General features: G+C 42.3%; 1 protein-coding gene across 1 annotated transcript in view; it reads right to left on the bottom strand.

The window, feature by feature from the left end:
* LOC126534376 (uncharacterized) overlaps nt 1-17940 on the bottom strand; it is a 53544-nt gene that overhangs the window by 13072 nt on the left and 22532 nt on the right. The window contains exon 3 of the mRNA XM_055072126.2: nt 16360-16439. Coding sequence (XP_054928101.2) covers nt 16360-16439 — 80 coding nt within the window. The remainder of the gene's footprint in view (nt 1-16359; nt 16440-17940) is intronic.

The following is a 17940-nucleotide window of genomic DNA, read 5'->3' as shown; positions in this document are numbered from 1 at the left end:
CACCGGGCTATCAAATTCACCGCACGAATAGGGATTCCCGAGGCGGTGGTGTCGCAATTATCTTCCAAGAAACGCTACACGTGGAGAAGCTTCCTGGCGTACCTGGTATCGAGAACGTAATCTTAAAAGTCTTTCTTGATGACCTTAGTCTCGTAGTAGCAGGATTTTACAGGCCGCCTAACTCAGGTAATTCCTTTTTTGAGAAACTTAATGAGTTTTTATGCGCTAGCAAAAGTTATTCTTGGAATTTGATTCTCGGTAGCGATTTCAACGTACCGTCCATAAACTGGAGCAGCAAATTCCCAGACCCCTTATGCAGCTCTGCCGAGCCTTTTGTTGATATTATTCTTTTCCAGGACCTAACACAACTAGTTACTGAACCAACACAGATACAAGGGGAAACCATGTCTATTTTAGATCTTTTTTTTGTCAGCAATAGCATCCTTAATCGCAGCCCGAAAACGTATGTTCTTGCCGGTATATCCGATCATAAGATGGTAAGCTTATATGTAGATTTCATTGTATAAAGAAAATCAAGAAACAGGCATCTATGGTACCAATTTTTGCACGTTCTGATGATGTGAGTATATTGGACAAGCCTGATGTCTCGCTTTCGCAATTTGCTGTCCTCTCTGAGTCTTGGGAAATTTCCGTTGATGATTTGTGGCTTTTCTTCAACAACCTTGTTTTAAGGTGCATAAAAGATTTCGTACCATTCCGAGTGGTGTGTGTGCAACGCTCAAACCCATGGGTGACCAAAGACATTGTACGCTTGGGACGAAAGACTAAAAAGATCCGAAAGAAACTTCGTCGTAGTCCCTCCTAAGATACCGCGCAAAAACTTTCCGACATGCGCAGACAGTTAAAACATACTATCCAAAATGCTAAGTTATATTATGACAGTGTAACTATGAAAAACTTTCTTCTTTCGACCCCGGCAATATTTTGGCATCATTTCAAACAAAAAAAAGAGTACGATATCGAATATATGTATTCATGGTAGACCTGTTACGGATCCATTTGCCATTGCGAGTTCATTCAATGATTACTTCTGTTCAGTGTTCACGAAAGATGACGGAAATCAGCCACACTTCACATTACCTCACGAATGCCCTGCTATAGGTGACGTATCAATAACTGAGGAAGGCGTTCTCTCGCTTCTTTTGAAAGTGGACAGCAAGAAATCCCCTGGAATAGACGGCATACCGAATACCTTCCTCATTAGGTATGCCGAATGCTGCTCGAAATATTTAACCATAATATTTAAAGAATCCTTACGGCGAGCGGAACTTCCACATGATTGGAAGTATGGAAGAATCGTCCCCGTTCCTAAATCACAAAATCCATCACATATTGCGATATACTGGCCGATCTCCATTTTATGCACATGTGTGAAGACACTTGAACATGTCATTTTTAAACATATATCGGAGTTTCTTGAAAATAACAACCTGATCGATTCCAGACAGCATGGTTTTCGTAAGAACCTGTGAACGGTAACACAACTGCTCGAAACCGTTCATGATTTTGCCGAATCATTAGATAAGCAAAGCCAGGTAGACATTATATTCTTAGATTTCGAGAAAGCCTTCGATCGCGTGTCCCATCTTAAACTGCTTATCAAAATGAAATCAATATTCAAGAACACTACATTAATATCCTGGATAGAACATATCTTTCATTGCGACAGCAGAGTGTTTCCATCGACAGCATTAGTTCCAGTCCGGCCCCAGTTTTGTCAGGCATACCGCAGGGATCCATCCTGGGACCACTGTTCTTTTTAATTTTTATTAATGACATTACTCAAGACATACCAGTGAAAACTAAGTTGTTTGCTGACGATTGTATATTGTATAATGTAATTCAGTATCCGAATGACCAGGCTCTTCTAAATTCATCTCTATCTAAAATAGACCGTTGGTGTTCTGAGTGGCAAATGAAGGTAAATGAGAAGGAAACCGTATCAATGACAATAACAAGAAAACGGATTCCCCTACACTTCCAATATTCAATAAATAGCCGCAGTCTTTCTTCAGTAGAGAGCTTTAAATACTTGGGTGTCATGATCACGCCTGATCTCAGGTGGAACACACATATCAACTACATACAAAAAATGGCCATGCAGAAGCTTGGGTATCTGAAACGTTCCCTACGTCAGTCGACAGAAGAAATAAAGTTACTGGCATATAAAACAATTATTCGGCCGATTCTTGAATATGCTTCCGTCTTATGGGCCCCATTTACTGAATTAAATATAAGTAAACTCGAAAGTATCCAAAGAAAATCAATAAGATTTGTCTTTAATTCATACAGCTGGCGCACATCTCCGACTCAGCTGCTAGAAAAAGCTAATTTAGCAACACTTCAACTAAGACGTCATCGTGATAGGTTGAAATATATGTATTTAATATATCATGATAATTTGCGTATCAATAAGGAATTGTACATTCAACAGGTGACTCGTCGTTCCACACGAGGAAATCACTCGAAAACGGTTAAAGAATTCGCCTGCAGAACCGAGTGCTTCAGTAATTCATTTTTTCCTCGAACTATTCGAGAATGGAACCGTCTCAGTGCGCGCAGTGTCGAGAAACCCACCATGCAGTCATTCTTAAGTGCTTTATAATTCCATCAGCCTTCGATTTTCAGCAACACTTATCATCTCGCGACATATGCTATGGTTCTCCCGCAAAATGCTTCGATAAGTGATGAATTACAGCAGTTTGTCATATCGAGCGACGCGCATGCGCAGCTTGAATGGTCCGTGTTCTGATTCAATCTTTCCTTGTCAAGCACTCTGTCAATATATCATTGTACAATTTTTATATCTGTAGCACGTGTTTGTATGCAAGCGACGTGCAAACTATCGGTCTTTCGCTACTTTTCAGTACGTAGTGCGAGCCTTGTGTAATGTGTTCTTGTCTTGTTATTTTTGATCATTTTTTCATATGTACTGTCCACTCCTGCTGACGGCCTTCTCTGAAGGCTGTCAGTGTTTCTCAAATAAATAAAATAAATAAAGACGACACCCGGGAAAAAGTGTCAGAAGATGGAATAACGGTCGATTTGGTCAACAATGGAGAAAATACACTGCTTGAAAAGCTTGCGGCCTTTTATAGGCAATGCCTCTACACATAGAGAGTGCCAGAGAAATGGAATAATGCCAACATTATACTAATACATAAGAAAACAGACCTTAAGGAATTGAAGAATGATAAGCCTTATAACTTGCTTAGTTTTGTATATAATATTCACCAAGACATTTTCCAATATAATGAGGGCTACACTTGACTTCAATAAACCAAGAGTTTAGCTTCAGGAAGGAATGTTCTACAACGAATCACCTTCGTGTCACCCATCTCGTAATTGAGAAATTTGCGGAGCGCGACCAAATACTTTATATGGCTTTCACAGTTTAGGACAATGCATTTGATTCAGTAGAGATACCAGCAGTCATATCTTTGCAGGTAGATAAAGAATCTTTGTACATATTTTCCAAGATATTCGCGTAAGCTGCGAATGTCTTGGAAAATATCTACAATGATCAGAGCAAGCCTACTTTTCCATAACAAAAGTAGGAAGTTACCTGTAAGGATACGCTCCAGAAAAACAGACGCAATTTCTACAATGCTATTAACTGCATGCTTAGAAGTATACGAGCTATTATATTGCGAAGGCTTGAGAGTGAGCATCAATGACGATTATCTAAGCAACATTTTGTTCGTAGACGATTGTGCTGTTCACCAATGCTGAGAAAAAATTACAGCAAACGACTGAGGGCGCTAACGAAGAAATTGTAAAAGTGCGGTCGAAGATAATACGTACAAGGCAAAGGCAAGGTTGAACAGCCTGGCAACACAACAGCAATTCATGATCGCCAGTCAGCCTCTAGAGTGTGTGCGGGAGTACATTTATGCAAGTGAAATATTCACGTAGACTCAGATCACGAGGGAAAATTTAAAAGAATACGGATGGTTTGGAGTGCACACGGCAGGCATTACCAAATCTTCACTGCGAGAATAGCATTGTTGTTGAAGAAAAAAGTGCGCATTCATTGCATTCTACCGGTGCTCACATATTGGGCAGAAACTTAGACGTCAACACAGATTCTCGAAAAGAAGTTGAGAACAGCGCAAAGAGCCATGCAGCGAAAATGTTAAGGGTAACGTTAAAAGACGGGAAAAGAGCGCTTTTAGATCAGGCAGCGAACGGGGATAGCTGGTATTGTCACGAAAAGACAATGGGAGATGTGCCTGGCGTCGGCGAGGCAGACAGTTGTACAAGATGGTGTGCAATAAATTCAAGCCGGCATCCTCAGGTTCTACTTCTACTCCAGCGCCCGTCTCTTGCTGAGCGCGCGTTCCAGTCCCAACTTCTTTTTCCAGTCCCAACTCCCCGCTTCTTTTCCTCGGACACGGTTGGGTCCACCCCGACGGAAAAGGCGCGTCATATCCTCGACGTACGACGTCACGCTCTCGTTCGGCAGATGAATGCGGGAGTGGAGCGCCCGTTCGGCTCGTTCGCGGCGATCAGCATTTGTGTAGGTCTCCAGCAAGGCACGACGGAACTCGAGCCACGATTTGATGAGCCCTTCTCGGTTGTCGTACCAAGTGCGGGCACCATCCTCCAAGCTGAAGTAGACGTTCCTTAACTTCGCCGCGTCCCTCCATTCGTTTATCTCGGCAACGCGCTCAAACTGGACTAATCAGTCTTCTACATCGTCGAAGATATCCCCGTGGAACACTTTCGGCACTCGGAGATTCTGCAGCAGATACTGAGCTGCCGTTGTGGCCGTACCATGCCTAATGGTCGGTAGGGACGTCGATGTTTCTTCCATACCGGTGTGTGGGGGCGTCGATGTTGTTGCGGAGAGATGATCAAGCTCCCGAGGCAATCCTCGGATTCTCCTGCTAGCACGGTGAACAGGGGTGTCCACTAGTATAGGGCTGGTACTCCTGCTACCAGGAGAGGTTTGTGACATCGGATGAACCGTACCCCGCACCTCCACCAGTTTTGTCACGAAAAGACAATGTAAGATGTGCCTGGCGTCGGCGAGGCAGACAGTTGTACAAGATGACATGCAATAAATTCAAGCCGGCGTCCTCAGCTTCTACTTCTACTCCAGCGCCCGTCTCTTGCTGAGCGCGTGTTCCAGTCCCAACTTCTTTTTCAGCGCTGGCTCGTGACACCTAGCGGCAATATTATATTTGACATTCAGAGGAAAGAATGGAGCTCGGTGGGCCGAGTATGCACAAAGTAGACAACCGCTGCACCATTTGAGTTACATGGTTGGTGCCAAGGCAAGGAAAGCGCAGTCGAGGATAGCAGAAAATTTGGTGACATAAACAAATTATAAAATTCCCAGGCACACGTTGGAATGAACTGGCGCAAGAAAGGGGTAATTGTAGTTTGCAGGCCTGCAGTGAACATAAAAATTGGTCGATGATGGGGATTATACCTAATGACATCAAGGGTGCCAGGCTCGAGACCCTCGTGGTGAATGAAGGAGAAGAGAAGGAAAACTGATGGGATCAATTTTAGGTAATCGTTACCCTATAATGCTGATAGACAATGAAGAAAAGGAAGACATCGTGTAAATTAGCTGCGAGTCAGAAATTGAACTGTGTAAAATCACAAAGAAAATGAAAATGAGAGTGCATGAAAGATTATGCGTCGTCGGTTGCAGCCCAATCCAAAACTTCCACATTACCCGGGCGTTGCACTAACACTTGCGCTACGGCGGCGCACATGAATCCGTCCACTAACTCGGCAATGTATTATTACTAGGTCTAACCTTGGGAGTGTTAACCAGCGCCACTCAGAGCCATGGTCGGTGGATGGGGAACATGCTTGTTTGCCCACTGGCATGATGTAACACGATCAGCAGGCACGTGGCTCAAAGACCTTCGTATGCTACCTAATGAAATCACAGCTACCAGATTAGAGACTATCACTATGAATGAACGAGAGAAGAAAGGAAACCGAAGTGCTCGGCTTTTGTAAATTACGACCAGATAAAGCCAACAGGAAATGAAGCCAAGGAAAGAGTAGTCTCAGCAATCTGTGGTTGAAGTTAAATTATGGAGGAAAAGTGAAAATGAAATTGGACCTAGATGTAATTCGTCAATGATAGGACTCAAACTCTAAACGTTCCCATTGCGATTACGCGTGCCTTGCACTGCTAAAAGTGCTACACAGGCTCCCATTGACTACTTTACCAACTTTTATACTTGTACTATGTCTAGGGCTGAGAGTGTCAGCCAGTGCCACGCAGAGCTTTGGCGGGCGGAAGTGGTACATTCTTTTTTTGCCATATGGTGTCGCTTATTAGGAAGCTTTAGCTATGGTGCTCCTGTCTAAATACATGTAAAATGAGAATTCGTTTTTCTCAGCAACCACTCCACCAAATTTGGCGAGATGTGTTGCATTTAAAAGAAAAACTTAAAAGTTAGTGACTGCTGGTTTCCGATTTTTGAGTTACGCTCTCAATTTGTATGTAAAGATTGTCAAAAATGGCAAATTTTCAGAAAACCAAACTATGAAGTTTGCAAATCTGTAACACAGCAATGAAAAATTTTGGCGCAGTTATATGAATGGCATCTAATAGTACATATAAAGCGGACAAAATCGATATGTTACACATGATTATTAAAAAAAAATGTAGTAATATGGAACTGCATATTTCGCAGAACCCTTGTACACAGCCTTACAAACTCACGTAAAATATGAAATGACAAATAAAATGTGTGCGTTTTCTTTGATCTAGTGGTTGCCGTTCACAAAACCGCGATACCTGTATTTAACGCATAGATAATAATTTGTAACCTTCGTGCTTCTATTTTCTTCAACCTTTCAAATTTTTGAATATCTTTTTAACAAAATCCAGGAATAAATAAAGATTTCGCTTTTGACAGTCACTAGAACTCTCTAAAATGCAAGACATTTTATTAAAAGTGGCCAAGGGTTTATTTAATAAAAACGTTTTTGCGTTTTAAATGTATTTGAATAGGCCGCGTCAGAGTTGCTCCCGAGCTCGAGCTTTCTCTTAACATGTGAACTTGGTCAGCAGTCGCGTAGCTAATAAACCCTTGTACGCTACGTATTTACATCAAAGCTGCCCGATTCGAGACCCTATCTAAAAGCTGAACGCGAACAAAGTTATAAGAGGGGCTCGATTTCTGTTCATCCCGAACAAGAGGAACGTGCCGCCATAGGTGTGAAAAACCATTCAGGAGTTAAAATAATTTTTACATGTTATCATTCGTCCTGTTCGAATAGCGAAGTGGCTGCAGTGACACACACACACACACATATATATACATATATATATATATATATATATATATATATATATATATATATATATATATATATATATATATATATATATATATATATATATATATATATATATATATGTGTGTGTGTGTGTGTGCGTGTACTGTGAAAATAGAAGTATAATAATGTTGGCGATACATACGGCTCCGCGTGTACCTTTTGTCCTCCTGTTTTGTACGCTGCTTGTAGCAAACTATGCTGGCCAAGTGTACACCACGTACACAGCGCGAGGAGAGGAACGACTGAGCGATATCTGCCGTCGTAAGAGCGTGAGTGCTCCCAAAAAAGAAACAAATATGAGTACGCGGCCAGAAGCTACGATTTTGGCGGCCACTTTTGGTGGCGCTGTTCCGGATCGGATACAGCCCATTGCGTCCTCTGAAGGCGTAGGCAGCCTACACGCCTCGTTGTTTCCCTCGCACCGATTGTGGACTCCTAACCCTAGCCGCCCAGTTATGAAAATTAACATGAATCTACTATCCCCATCTATTGTTATAAAGATATGGTTGTCGTCTCACTACATTGACATCCGCTCTAAAGGAAAGCTTACTAGCAAGGCTGATGAGCGCAGAATCCACCAGTGTAGGTGCTAGCACGCTACTTTGGTGAACACAATGAGCAAGGTGATGATTGCTTGGCTCGCCATCACTCGCAGCCACGAAATATGCATGGCCGTAGAGGTAGCTTACCCGCCATATACAACACGGTGCCGATGCTTCAGAATTCAAGGGAATTAAAGGGACACTAAAAAGAAAAATGATTTCTGCTACATCAGTAAATTACCTTTCTATGACACCAAAACATCACTCTTACCACGATAATACGCTTAATTAACCGGAAAAAGCGCAAGAAGGAAAGACGGGTGGCGACGCCTCCTTGAAGTTCCTACACCTCGTCGTTGTGACGTCATGGATTTTGATGGCATCTTCCAGGGCCTACTTAATTATAAAGTGGTACAGATCGACTACATTGTGGTCTAGAGGAACGAAATATTAAACATGGCAAGTTTTGGGAAGCTTTACTCAGCCAAGGCGGCCCTAAGGCGAAAACATACTTTGGAATACCTGACGTCACACGGACGTCCCGGCATCGTGGTTTCACCGCGAAATTCAAATACTGATACTTCGGCCTTCATTTACTCATCTAATAATCAAAGTATTATTTAGAAATGGCTGCCTGCAGGCTTCTAAAACAATGTTTTATTAGTCTCAACTGATTTATGGTTTCACTTTAGTGTCCATTTAAATTTAGCTTCTTGGACGGGGTCATTACACTAGACCACTCTTATAAGTCACAAGCACTTTATTTTCATGCATAATGTTGGATGCCATATGATACAAACCTTGTTCAGATGCATATCTTCCTTCCTTAGAATGAACTAAAGTCACAACGCGGGGCATCTACTCCATCGTCTTTCCTCCGCCTCTCGGTAATGCAACTGCACGGTAGGAAAATAGCTGGTAGGTAGACTTTTTAGACTTCAAGGTACCTATTAGGTTGTTCGTTTTCAAGTGTTGAACAGTGCCTGAGGTCCCCTCAGCATTAGAAAATACCAATAATGTCTTCTGAGCATTTGTGCAAATATGAGTGAATACGGCACAGGAGATTCACTCTGAGCCATAAGCGGATCATCGCTTTTAACTTGCGAGAAGAGCTTCCAAGTCTCACATACCAATAGGGACGTCTAGACGGTCATAGGTAAATTTATGTGCCTATCTTTCTTGTATTAGAAATGCTGGAAGTTGACGTTGAGATCTCCTCATATGCGTTCAAAGCTATCCGGCAGTGTAGAAGTGTTAGTGCTCTAACAGCGTGGCTTTAGACTACACAAAGTGGTTTCTGCCAAACTGAAGTCGAACAACTCGTTGTACAGGATTCCCGCCCAAAGTTTTTTTGATGTCCTTTGCATGGCGTTTTTTCTGGGCGGCACACCGTGAAGGCTGTAAGCCTTGCTAAGTTAAGCTCTTGGACGAGAAAGCGATCCATGATCTTCAATAAGTACAGCGTACGGAAACACAAGGCGCAAAGAAAGAAGACCAGCCGTATACAGTGCTGATTCATAAAGCGTTGTCAGGCCTCGCTGTGCGTAGGATATCTGAATACCATTGATTTCTTACACATTTCCCTCTATGAGCTTCGGTGAATTGTTTGACACCTTTGATAGCGAGCGCCAGTGGGCGATTTTGAAATGGCTTTGCTTAGAAATGTCATGCGCCACAATGAAGATGCCATAATGTCTTCCAGTTACTGATATTCCCGTAAATATGCTTGAAGGGTGCTTTCTTCAGTAGGAAAGTCAATATATTTTACACCAGATGAAGCATAAAGGCGGCTAATTTCAGCTCTGGCTATGTAGAATAGTAGCACGTATGCAATGGCAATTATCCGGTGACCCAAATTGGCGTGAAAGGAGTTCATTGTAAAGAGGCACGTACGCAGTTGCGCCCACGTACCGTCATTCGTTTTCAGATGAAACCCAGTAGTTCCCTATTGATGCTCCCCGAACAAAATTTAAGAAGTTCGGTGCACCACGAATGTCACCCTTTTGTAAAGGATAATAATAAATGGAAATGTTCCAAACTAATGAATGCTGCCCAGTTTTTGTGAGCAGGTAAACCAAATATATTGTGATATTTTTTTCTATATAAATATCACATGCCTCATCCTCGCTTGATACTGGATAAGAAAACTGCCATATGTAAAGGTATACTATGTTCAGTGAACGGAATGTTCGTGTTTTTTAATTAGCCGTTTTAAAGTAAATACTATATTGGCGCATTACATTGCATTTTCTGGACGTCGCCTAAGGCAAATCGTAGTTATTTGCTTGAAAACAAATTACCATAGCGGTAACGTTGCTGTGCCTTGTGAACGGTAGATGTGACGATCAGACGATGTTTCCCTAACTACTAAAATTTTGTGACTGATTTTTGTAAATGGTATTCCGTGAATTTTGTCCCAAGAGAGTGTACTGGTATTCGGTATAATGGCAACAAACAAGGGCGAAGACACCGGCAGGTGCCCCTCCCCCCTCCCTCTTTGCCAATACACGATCGTGTGTGTGATTTTGCTTGTGTAATAGAGCGTGTGTCAAAAAGAAGACCGTTATTTATAATTTTAACACCTAATCAGAAAAATCTCTACCTTTCCACTGCCGGGTAACAAACCTGCAATTTCGGTGGTTTTTGTGGCATACAGCAAGATACCCGATTTCTCCCCCTATTTCCCTCATTAAAGTAGCACCTTTTAATTAAAAAATGCCGGAAGATGCCACTCCTTGTGGAAACGGATGTTATGCGAACCAGTGTGCGGGGTGCCTACCAAGTTAACCAAACGACCACGAGAGCAACAATATGTAGGCAGCTGTTTCATTACCTACATGGCACGCATGTCATGGCCTATCCTTTATGTTCTTCATAGACTCTTGTCATATTATACCAATTTTGCTACACACGAAGTTAACGAAACGACCATGAGAGTACCAACAAGTAGGCGGCTGTTTCATGACCTACATAACACACATATCACGACATTGATGTCATGACCTATTATTTATGTTGATCATACACTTTTCTCATACTATGCAAATTGTGGTACATACCAAGTTAACGAAATGACCATGAGAGCACCAAGATCTAGGCGGATGGTTCATCACTTACATGACACACAATTGGTGATCACGTGAATGACCGATAATTTAGGTTCGGCATACACTCTTGTCATATTGTACTAATTTTGGCACATACCGAGTTAACGAAAAGGCCCTGCGAGCACCAAGACACAGGCCGCTAGGTAGACACAGTCAAAGTGGGAAATGTTTGCTAAGAAATGCTTCGCCTTTAAAAAAAACATCAAACTCGGAAACAAAGGTACCTGCACATGTGCTTTATATAACCCAAGTAGCGTCAAAGTGATTTACTGAAGTGCGGCATCAAACTAAATGTCCGAGGTTGGCATAAAAAATATTTATAGAAGAGGGGTCATAACCATGTGCGCCAAACCAGTGGCACATCAGTTGTGGCACGTGCAAAGGAAAAGATTAATTGTGCAAATAGTTTGGTAGGTACGGAAAAATATAAAAGGAATGTGAATCGATTTAAGAGGAAGCTTTAGCTCTGGCCCAACTCCAATGTTCCTTATTCAAATACATGAAAAACGCAGAAGTGCTTTTACGAGAGAACCTAGGGACCGATTTCAACAAATATGTTGTACTTGAGATAAGAACTTACATTATAGAGGCTGCACCATGCGGAATTTCGATTTAGGGTATGATAATTGTAATCAATGTCGCCATATAGTTGTAAGTTCAGAGAAATAGCAAGACGAATTTTCCGAATCCGTAACTGCACCGATAAGAGATATCGCATTCTCTAAGTGCATTGGCTAGGGCATCTAAGCAGAGAAGTTTCATTCATCAATTTACATTTTATGTTATTTTTACACTGTTTACGATGCAAATCAGATCTGGGAAAGCCCATAAAGTGGAAGAAAGTTGATAAAAGAGCAAAATTCGCCCGAATAAATTTTCCTATTGCAAAAAAGTCAGTTGAACAAATTTGGTTGAACAATTTTTCAACTGCGAGGTTTTGTTTCTGAGAGATCCAAATGGGTTTAGTTTGTTGCTTCGTGCTACAGCCGGCTCGATTACATTTTTCTTTTTCACATATGTACAAAGGTTCTGCAAAATCCCACTAACATAGAAATGGTAAACTCACGTTCTGTGTGTAATAAATTCATTAAATCTGATTCATATGCATTCTTAGGGGCTGTTTACGAAATTGCGGTATAATTTCTGTTGCTCAGGTACATAGTTGTAAAGCGATTAGTTTCGTTTTCTGAAGTTGCATTGTTTTCTACAAGATTTTAATACAATTCATGGCGTAACAAAAGAATCCGCTTCTTAAAGTCACTAGGCTTAACTTTTGGGGCCTGTGGGAATAAACGTTCCCGAATTTGTTGCGGTCCTTCCCCACAAATACGATTTCTCTATTCCCATGTATTTGGGTCGGAGGCCTCGAACTAGAGGTTCAACGCAAATCATGCCGCTTCTTTGCCACGACAGTCCAATGTAGCCCTAGCACGCTGCGGGGGGGGGGGGGGGGGGGGGGGCATTTAAGTCGCTATGATTCGAGAAACTTATTGTGCGCAACAAACAGGGACGAAGAATAGAAGAAACACAACGAAAGCGCTCGTCGTTGTGTTTCTTCTATTCTTCGTCCCTGTTTGTTGCGCACAATAAGTTTTAAGATGAATTTGTTCCAACTAGGCCGACTCGCAGTCATGATTCGAGATTCTGTGCCGGTGTTTTTGCATGTTTCGTTGATGTTTAGTAGATTATAAATTCGGCGCAGAGACAAACCAACGCCCTCAACTATGACTTCTAGTACAGCTGCATGTAAGTTTTGAGGCTGAATCCCGCCCTTTACACTCACTATATGCCGTGTTTTCCAGCCAACGTTAGGAAGAATGCCCCAGTGAGCATATTTAGTTCTAAAAGCATGTGGCATCCTCGAATAGGGCGTTACATTGATAACGATTATTTCTATTCTATGTTCCTTTCATTACACGCACTGACCTGAAACAGCGAGCGCGCAAAAGAAATCCCACTGGAAGAATGAGAGAGATAACATTTGGTAGCCTACATCCTACTAATAAATCGCCTAACAATGCCGGGATTCCATCAGCATGAGAGAAGGCAGAATGACTACACACCACTAAAATGCAAAAGTGGCGTGATAGAATATAACTCATGCATATTGTCTATTTCATTTGGGACGATTCTTTTCACTGGTTCAAAGTGTGAGGTGAACATCCAGAGAAAAATGACGGGAAGATAATGAATAATAACCTATGTCATAGAACAAACTTCTTTAAGCACACCACGGGATCATTTTGTGTAGGCCAACCTATTTAGATTTTAGAAAATATTAAACGGGGGCCTCACGCCGCAATAATAGCCTTGATTTCCCTCGTGAAAAAAATCAATTTTTGGCAGCAATAGAGGTGACTGCTCCATCTATAAAATTAACCAAATATGATCAAGTGACTACAGTGAAATAATAACCAAGAACTAGGTTATTCCAGTTGAAACGTTGAAATCATATCAAGTCATACGAGTTTTCTTGTTGTGGTTCATTGCGCAGCGAAGAATATGAGTAATAAGCGACCAAAGTTTCACTGCAAGAAAGCTTCACTGAAAAAAAAAACATTGCTCTTGTTCGTGCATCGCAAAATTTTAAAGAAAGATATGCTTTGAAGCACTAAACAACAAAATTTCACAGCAATTCATCATGTACACAAGACATGGAGGAGAGCTGAAATGCTTGATATTTGTAGGTTGTCTCATTCTGACTCATGTTCTTGTCTGTTTTTCTTTTTCTGCACCTCGTCTTCTTTTCTAGTTCGTCTCGCAACCTAAGTACCAGCATGCAACACCAGACCAAAAAGTGGCGGAGAAAGGCAGGAAAATAACTACGATCCGCCTAGCGGCAAGGTGAACGCAATAAAACCATACGTAGCTGCTGGAGAAGGAACGCTCAAAGGAGTTATACCCGGACTGGAACCGAACACGGAGCCGGTGCAGCTGAAAAACAGCTTAGCTATAACAACACAAAGCGTAGAAATGATCAACAGAAGAATGCTGGCTGAATGGAAGACAGCCATTCTAACCTACTGCTGCAAAATCCTTCCCAGGCAAGTATACAATAATGAGGATCACATGACCTGCTTTCCTTATACGAATAAAATTGGAACTTGTCAAATTTGCTGCGGAATAGGATATAGGACGGACATCTGCCCGAACCCCGGCCTTCCCGTATGCCACAAATGCAGGATACATGATCATGACTGCAACCAACAATGCGCCGCAAAATCGCATCGTGAAGAGAACATGTCACAGGTGCAAAATAATGCACTAAACCACTAAAGTCAATAAAGCTTGTCGGAATAAAACAAAAACATGGACATTGAAAAACCTGTTTCTCCAAAATGGCGCCGAGACCAACACGGTTAGCAACGGACGACTGCTACTGGGTGGACGAAATGCGGCCAAAATTGGCAAACAGGAACGCCAAGCCAGATCGAGTTCAAGATTGAGTTCCAGATCGATATCTAAGATAAAGACCTTACAAAGGCTACAAGAATCAACCAACATCAAGACCCAACTTTAAATTAAGACCGTGCACCACTGCGTCCCCACAAACTTTTTCCCTTCATCAAACCACGTTCCCAGGATCCCGAAGGCTAGTGCTCCAGGGAGGCACACACCTGGGCAAGAATAGGAGGACAATGGAAGTAGGCTAAGTTGGTTAGGGGTGGAAAAGCCGCATACATTCATAACATGCAGCATAACATGCCAGAGAGTTATCGCGTAAAACCGCACATTAAAAGAGAGCTTAGCTGAGTTCAAAAAAGCGACGCCCTCTCCTAAACAACAACCACTCGGTAAAACAGCAATTCCTAACTTTTCCACTGTGGGTGGCAGGGAAATAAAATGAGAGAGCTTAAATCAAATTTTACAAAGCAAATGTTGCAATAACTAATGCAATAGCGGCAGGGAGTATGAAGTCCCAGGCAAGAGATGTCTTACGACTTCCAAAATCTTAAAACTTACGTAGATTAATCTATCAGCAATGTACAACAAGCGAATAGGTACTGAGCTGGGCATAGCCCGGCCACTCCACAACTGTACAAAGCAAAAAACATAGTAGTGTTCAATCCAACCGATAGCGAATTGTCGACCCAACATGGTCAATAAAGCACGGACATCAGAGGAAAATATCAAATGTGGCACTGGAACAGCTGCGCCTTCGAAAATTGGGGAGCCACCCTACCAACAATTCCCTGACACATAGTTAACCCTGCAATAGATAATCTACCACCAACAGGTAGGCAGTAAACTTTTAAATCTACGTGATTGCCATATATATCAGGACCACAAGAATTCCAATGTAGCGACGTTGGTGCGAGAGGCTATCGCATCAAGTAGAGAGGAGCACTTTGAAAGCTCAGCTCATCAATAGATCATGAAAGTTTACATGAATAAGGACAGAAACCCTAAATGTTCATTGAATATATACAGCCCCCCTAAAAAACGAACTGAGGAGCCATTCCACTGCGTGACGGTGGATGACCAGCAACGCAGCAGCACATCACACCGGGTTAGACAAGGGTAAATGCATTTTCATCATTTGGTAATGGCAGTGATGAGAGCTCTGTGATCACTGTGATATACACTGATTGATTCAGTTACAATCTTAGACAGAATCTTGGTAAAAGTAAATCTATACAGGACTGTTATTGCGCAGTTTAGTGACTTGGATTCGTTTGGCACTTCAACGCAAGCTTTCCTAGCACGAACTGAGTGAACCATTTCTTCCCTGGTTTTGAGATGGCAGCAGTGAATTCTCCAATCTATTTGACTGCAGGTGACTACAGGTGTAGTGTCATCGCACTTAACCCGCGCAAAGTGACTAGCAATGAACCTTACGGGCCTATGAGCTATTGCAGTGTTTGCTTCCTTACGGGGGAATAGGTCGTAGCTTTCGGAGATATAAGCCATTGATGATGAAAGATTTCGTCATGCTGTTCTGTTTCTTCAATGTATGATTAGAAATAACGTAAGCACTGTTCCCTTCACTTGGCTGAGTGCTTGTAGCGTCTGCCTTACGGGGCTATGAGCCATTGCTTTCTTGCTTGATTGCGAAGGTATGAGTGCTTACGGAGGTATTAAGTTATTCTTGGGGGTTTCTGCAGTACACTTATATTTTTGTACCATTCTACTTATTGTAACTAGACTCAGCCTACCTGCACTTCGTTGGTAAGGTCTAACGTAGGGCAAATTCAAAAGGCGCATATGTTTATTGGGAAGGCCCAGCCGGGTAGCGTCGTAGTTCTTGTAAAAGAATGCACAGGCAACACTGATGATATTTTGTTACTTACGTTACTATTAGCTGCAAATGACGTGATGAAGCAGAGTAATCACCTCTTTACCACCTACTATAAGATACAGTTCTGACTTACTGAATTTCTTCAAAACCCACGTAGGTCCTCTATATGGCTTTTCTGGAGCCGTCGCGTATGCTTCTCGAAATATCCTTCGCCTGAAATAAACAGGCGAAATAAGTATCCTAATAAAACATGTTTTATAAACAGTAGACCTTGTTGATGTATAGTGCATTACATTGCTTACCGTTTACATCACCCACACTCGCAGTGCATACTGGCACGTGAACTTGTTTATGTTTTACGTGTGAGCGCTTTTCACCTTCTAAGAAATCTTATCGCTCAGCGAAGGACGCGCCTGCATGTATCCGAAGTTTCTGGAATGTTATCAATGCTTATATCCGCTGTCTGTTGTCGCCGAACTTTGTGTAATCTGATTTCATGCATGCGCAACGCGAATGGTGTAGAAGTTTTTGGACGACACGCGGGCACCAGTGATTACTCTGGAGCGTCTGATGGCTCTTGTATAAAAGCTGACGTGCTTTAGCCGCTGATAAGATTTTCGCCGATCGCCGACTGTGTTCGCCGCTATTGTTCCGCTTTGAGTGTAACTTCTTTTGAGGGCACAGGTTCTCCCACTAAAGCACGAGTTTGATCCATTCGCAGTTTTTCTTATTTCTTCACCGTCACTACCACGTGACAATACGTTCGAAGCTTGTATCGAGCAAATAGAGCGCAAATAACATGATACGTGAAAAGAATCATGAGAGCACAATGAAAATGTAAGTATAGGGACACCATAACGGTTGCACGACATGAATTTGACATTTATTACTCAGTCAATGGCATAACCGTGCTTACTGTCGCTGGGAAGTGGAACACATTTATGTCTCAGTTACACCCGTCCATCCGCTCTTATCTGAAGTTATGTTGGGAGGATTATCTAACCGTATGGTTAGAAAGTTTTGGGTGGGGTGTTGTCATCTAGGTTTGGTGTTAGTCCCTTCTGTGTATCATTTGCAGCGCTTCCACTCTCCCCGAGCTCATTTTCATCACAATTATCCCCAGTGCAGAAACAGCCATCCTGTCAGCTCCAGCTGCTGAAATGAGCGACAGATAATTCAGCTTGAGGTGATCGTTATGAACAATTAAGCATCCATAGCAACGAAGAATATGAGAGGGCATCTGCTTGTCTACGATGCTGTTCCTTGACGACCTACGATAAACAGTGCAATACTCTCTGTTGAACCGCGAAATAAACTTTGCAGAGGCCAACGAGGAGGTTAGAAACTAAAAGCCTCGGCAAATCACTTCTAGATGAAGCTCATGTTAGATAATGGGCGTCATCGCCCTGTTTGTAGCGCTGCTGCTGTGAAGCGATAAAACTGCGTGCTAAATTTTCCTCCTAGAGTCACTTTATATCAAGTAGGCTGAGTTTACCTTGTAGAAAGCGTATTCAAGCGTCCAAAGACAGGCAATGACACAGAAGGCGCTCGAAGAGTCTCATCGTACCCGCACAAATTGCACGCCGCACTGTGGGTCACTCCTATAAATAACGAATAGAAATTTGCAAATGCAATGAGCTGCTACACGCTACCCAGTAAAGTTGCTTCGATACGGGAAAGTCCAGGTGGTATGTGAAGCCACATGCTAGGGTCA

This window comes from Dermacentor andersoni, chromosome 7 (assembly GCF_023375885.2).
Source record: "Dermacentor andersoni chromosome 7, qqDerAnde1_hic_scaffold, whole genome shotgun sequence".
NCBI classification, from domain to species: Eukaryota; Metazoa; Arthropoda; class Arachnida; order Ixodida; family Ixodidae; genus Dermacentor; species Dermacentor andersoni.
Note: the sequence above shows the minus strand (reverse complement) of the source record. Positions and strands in the feature narration are given on the sequence as shown.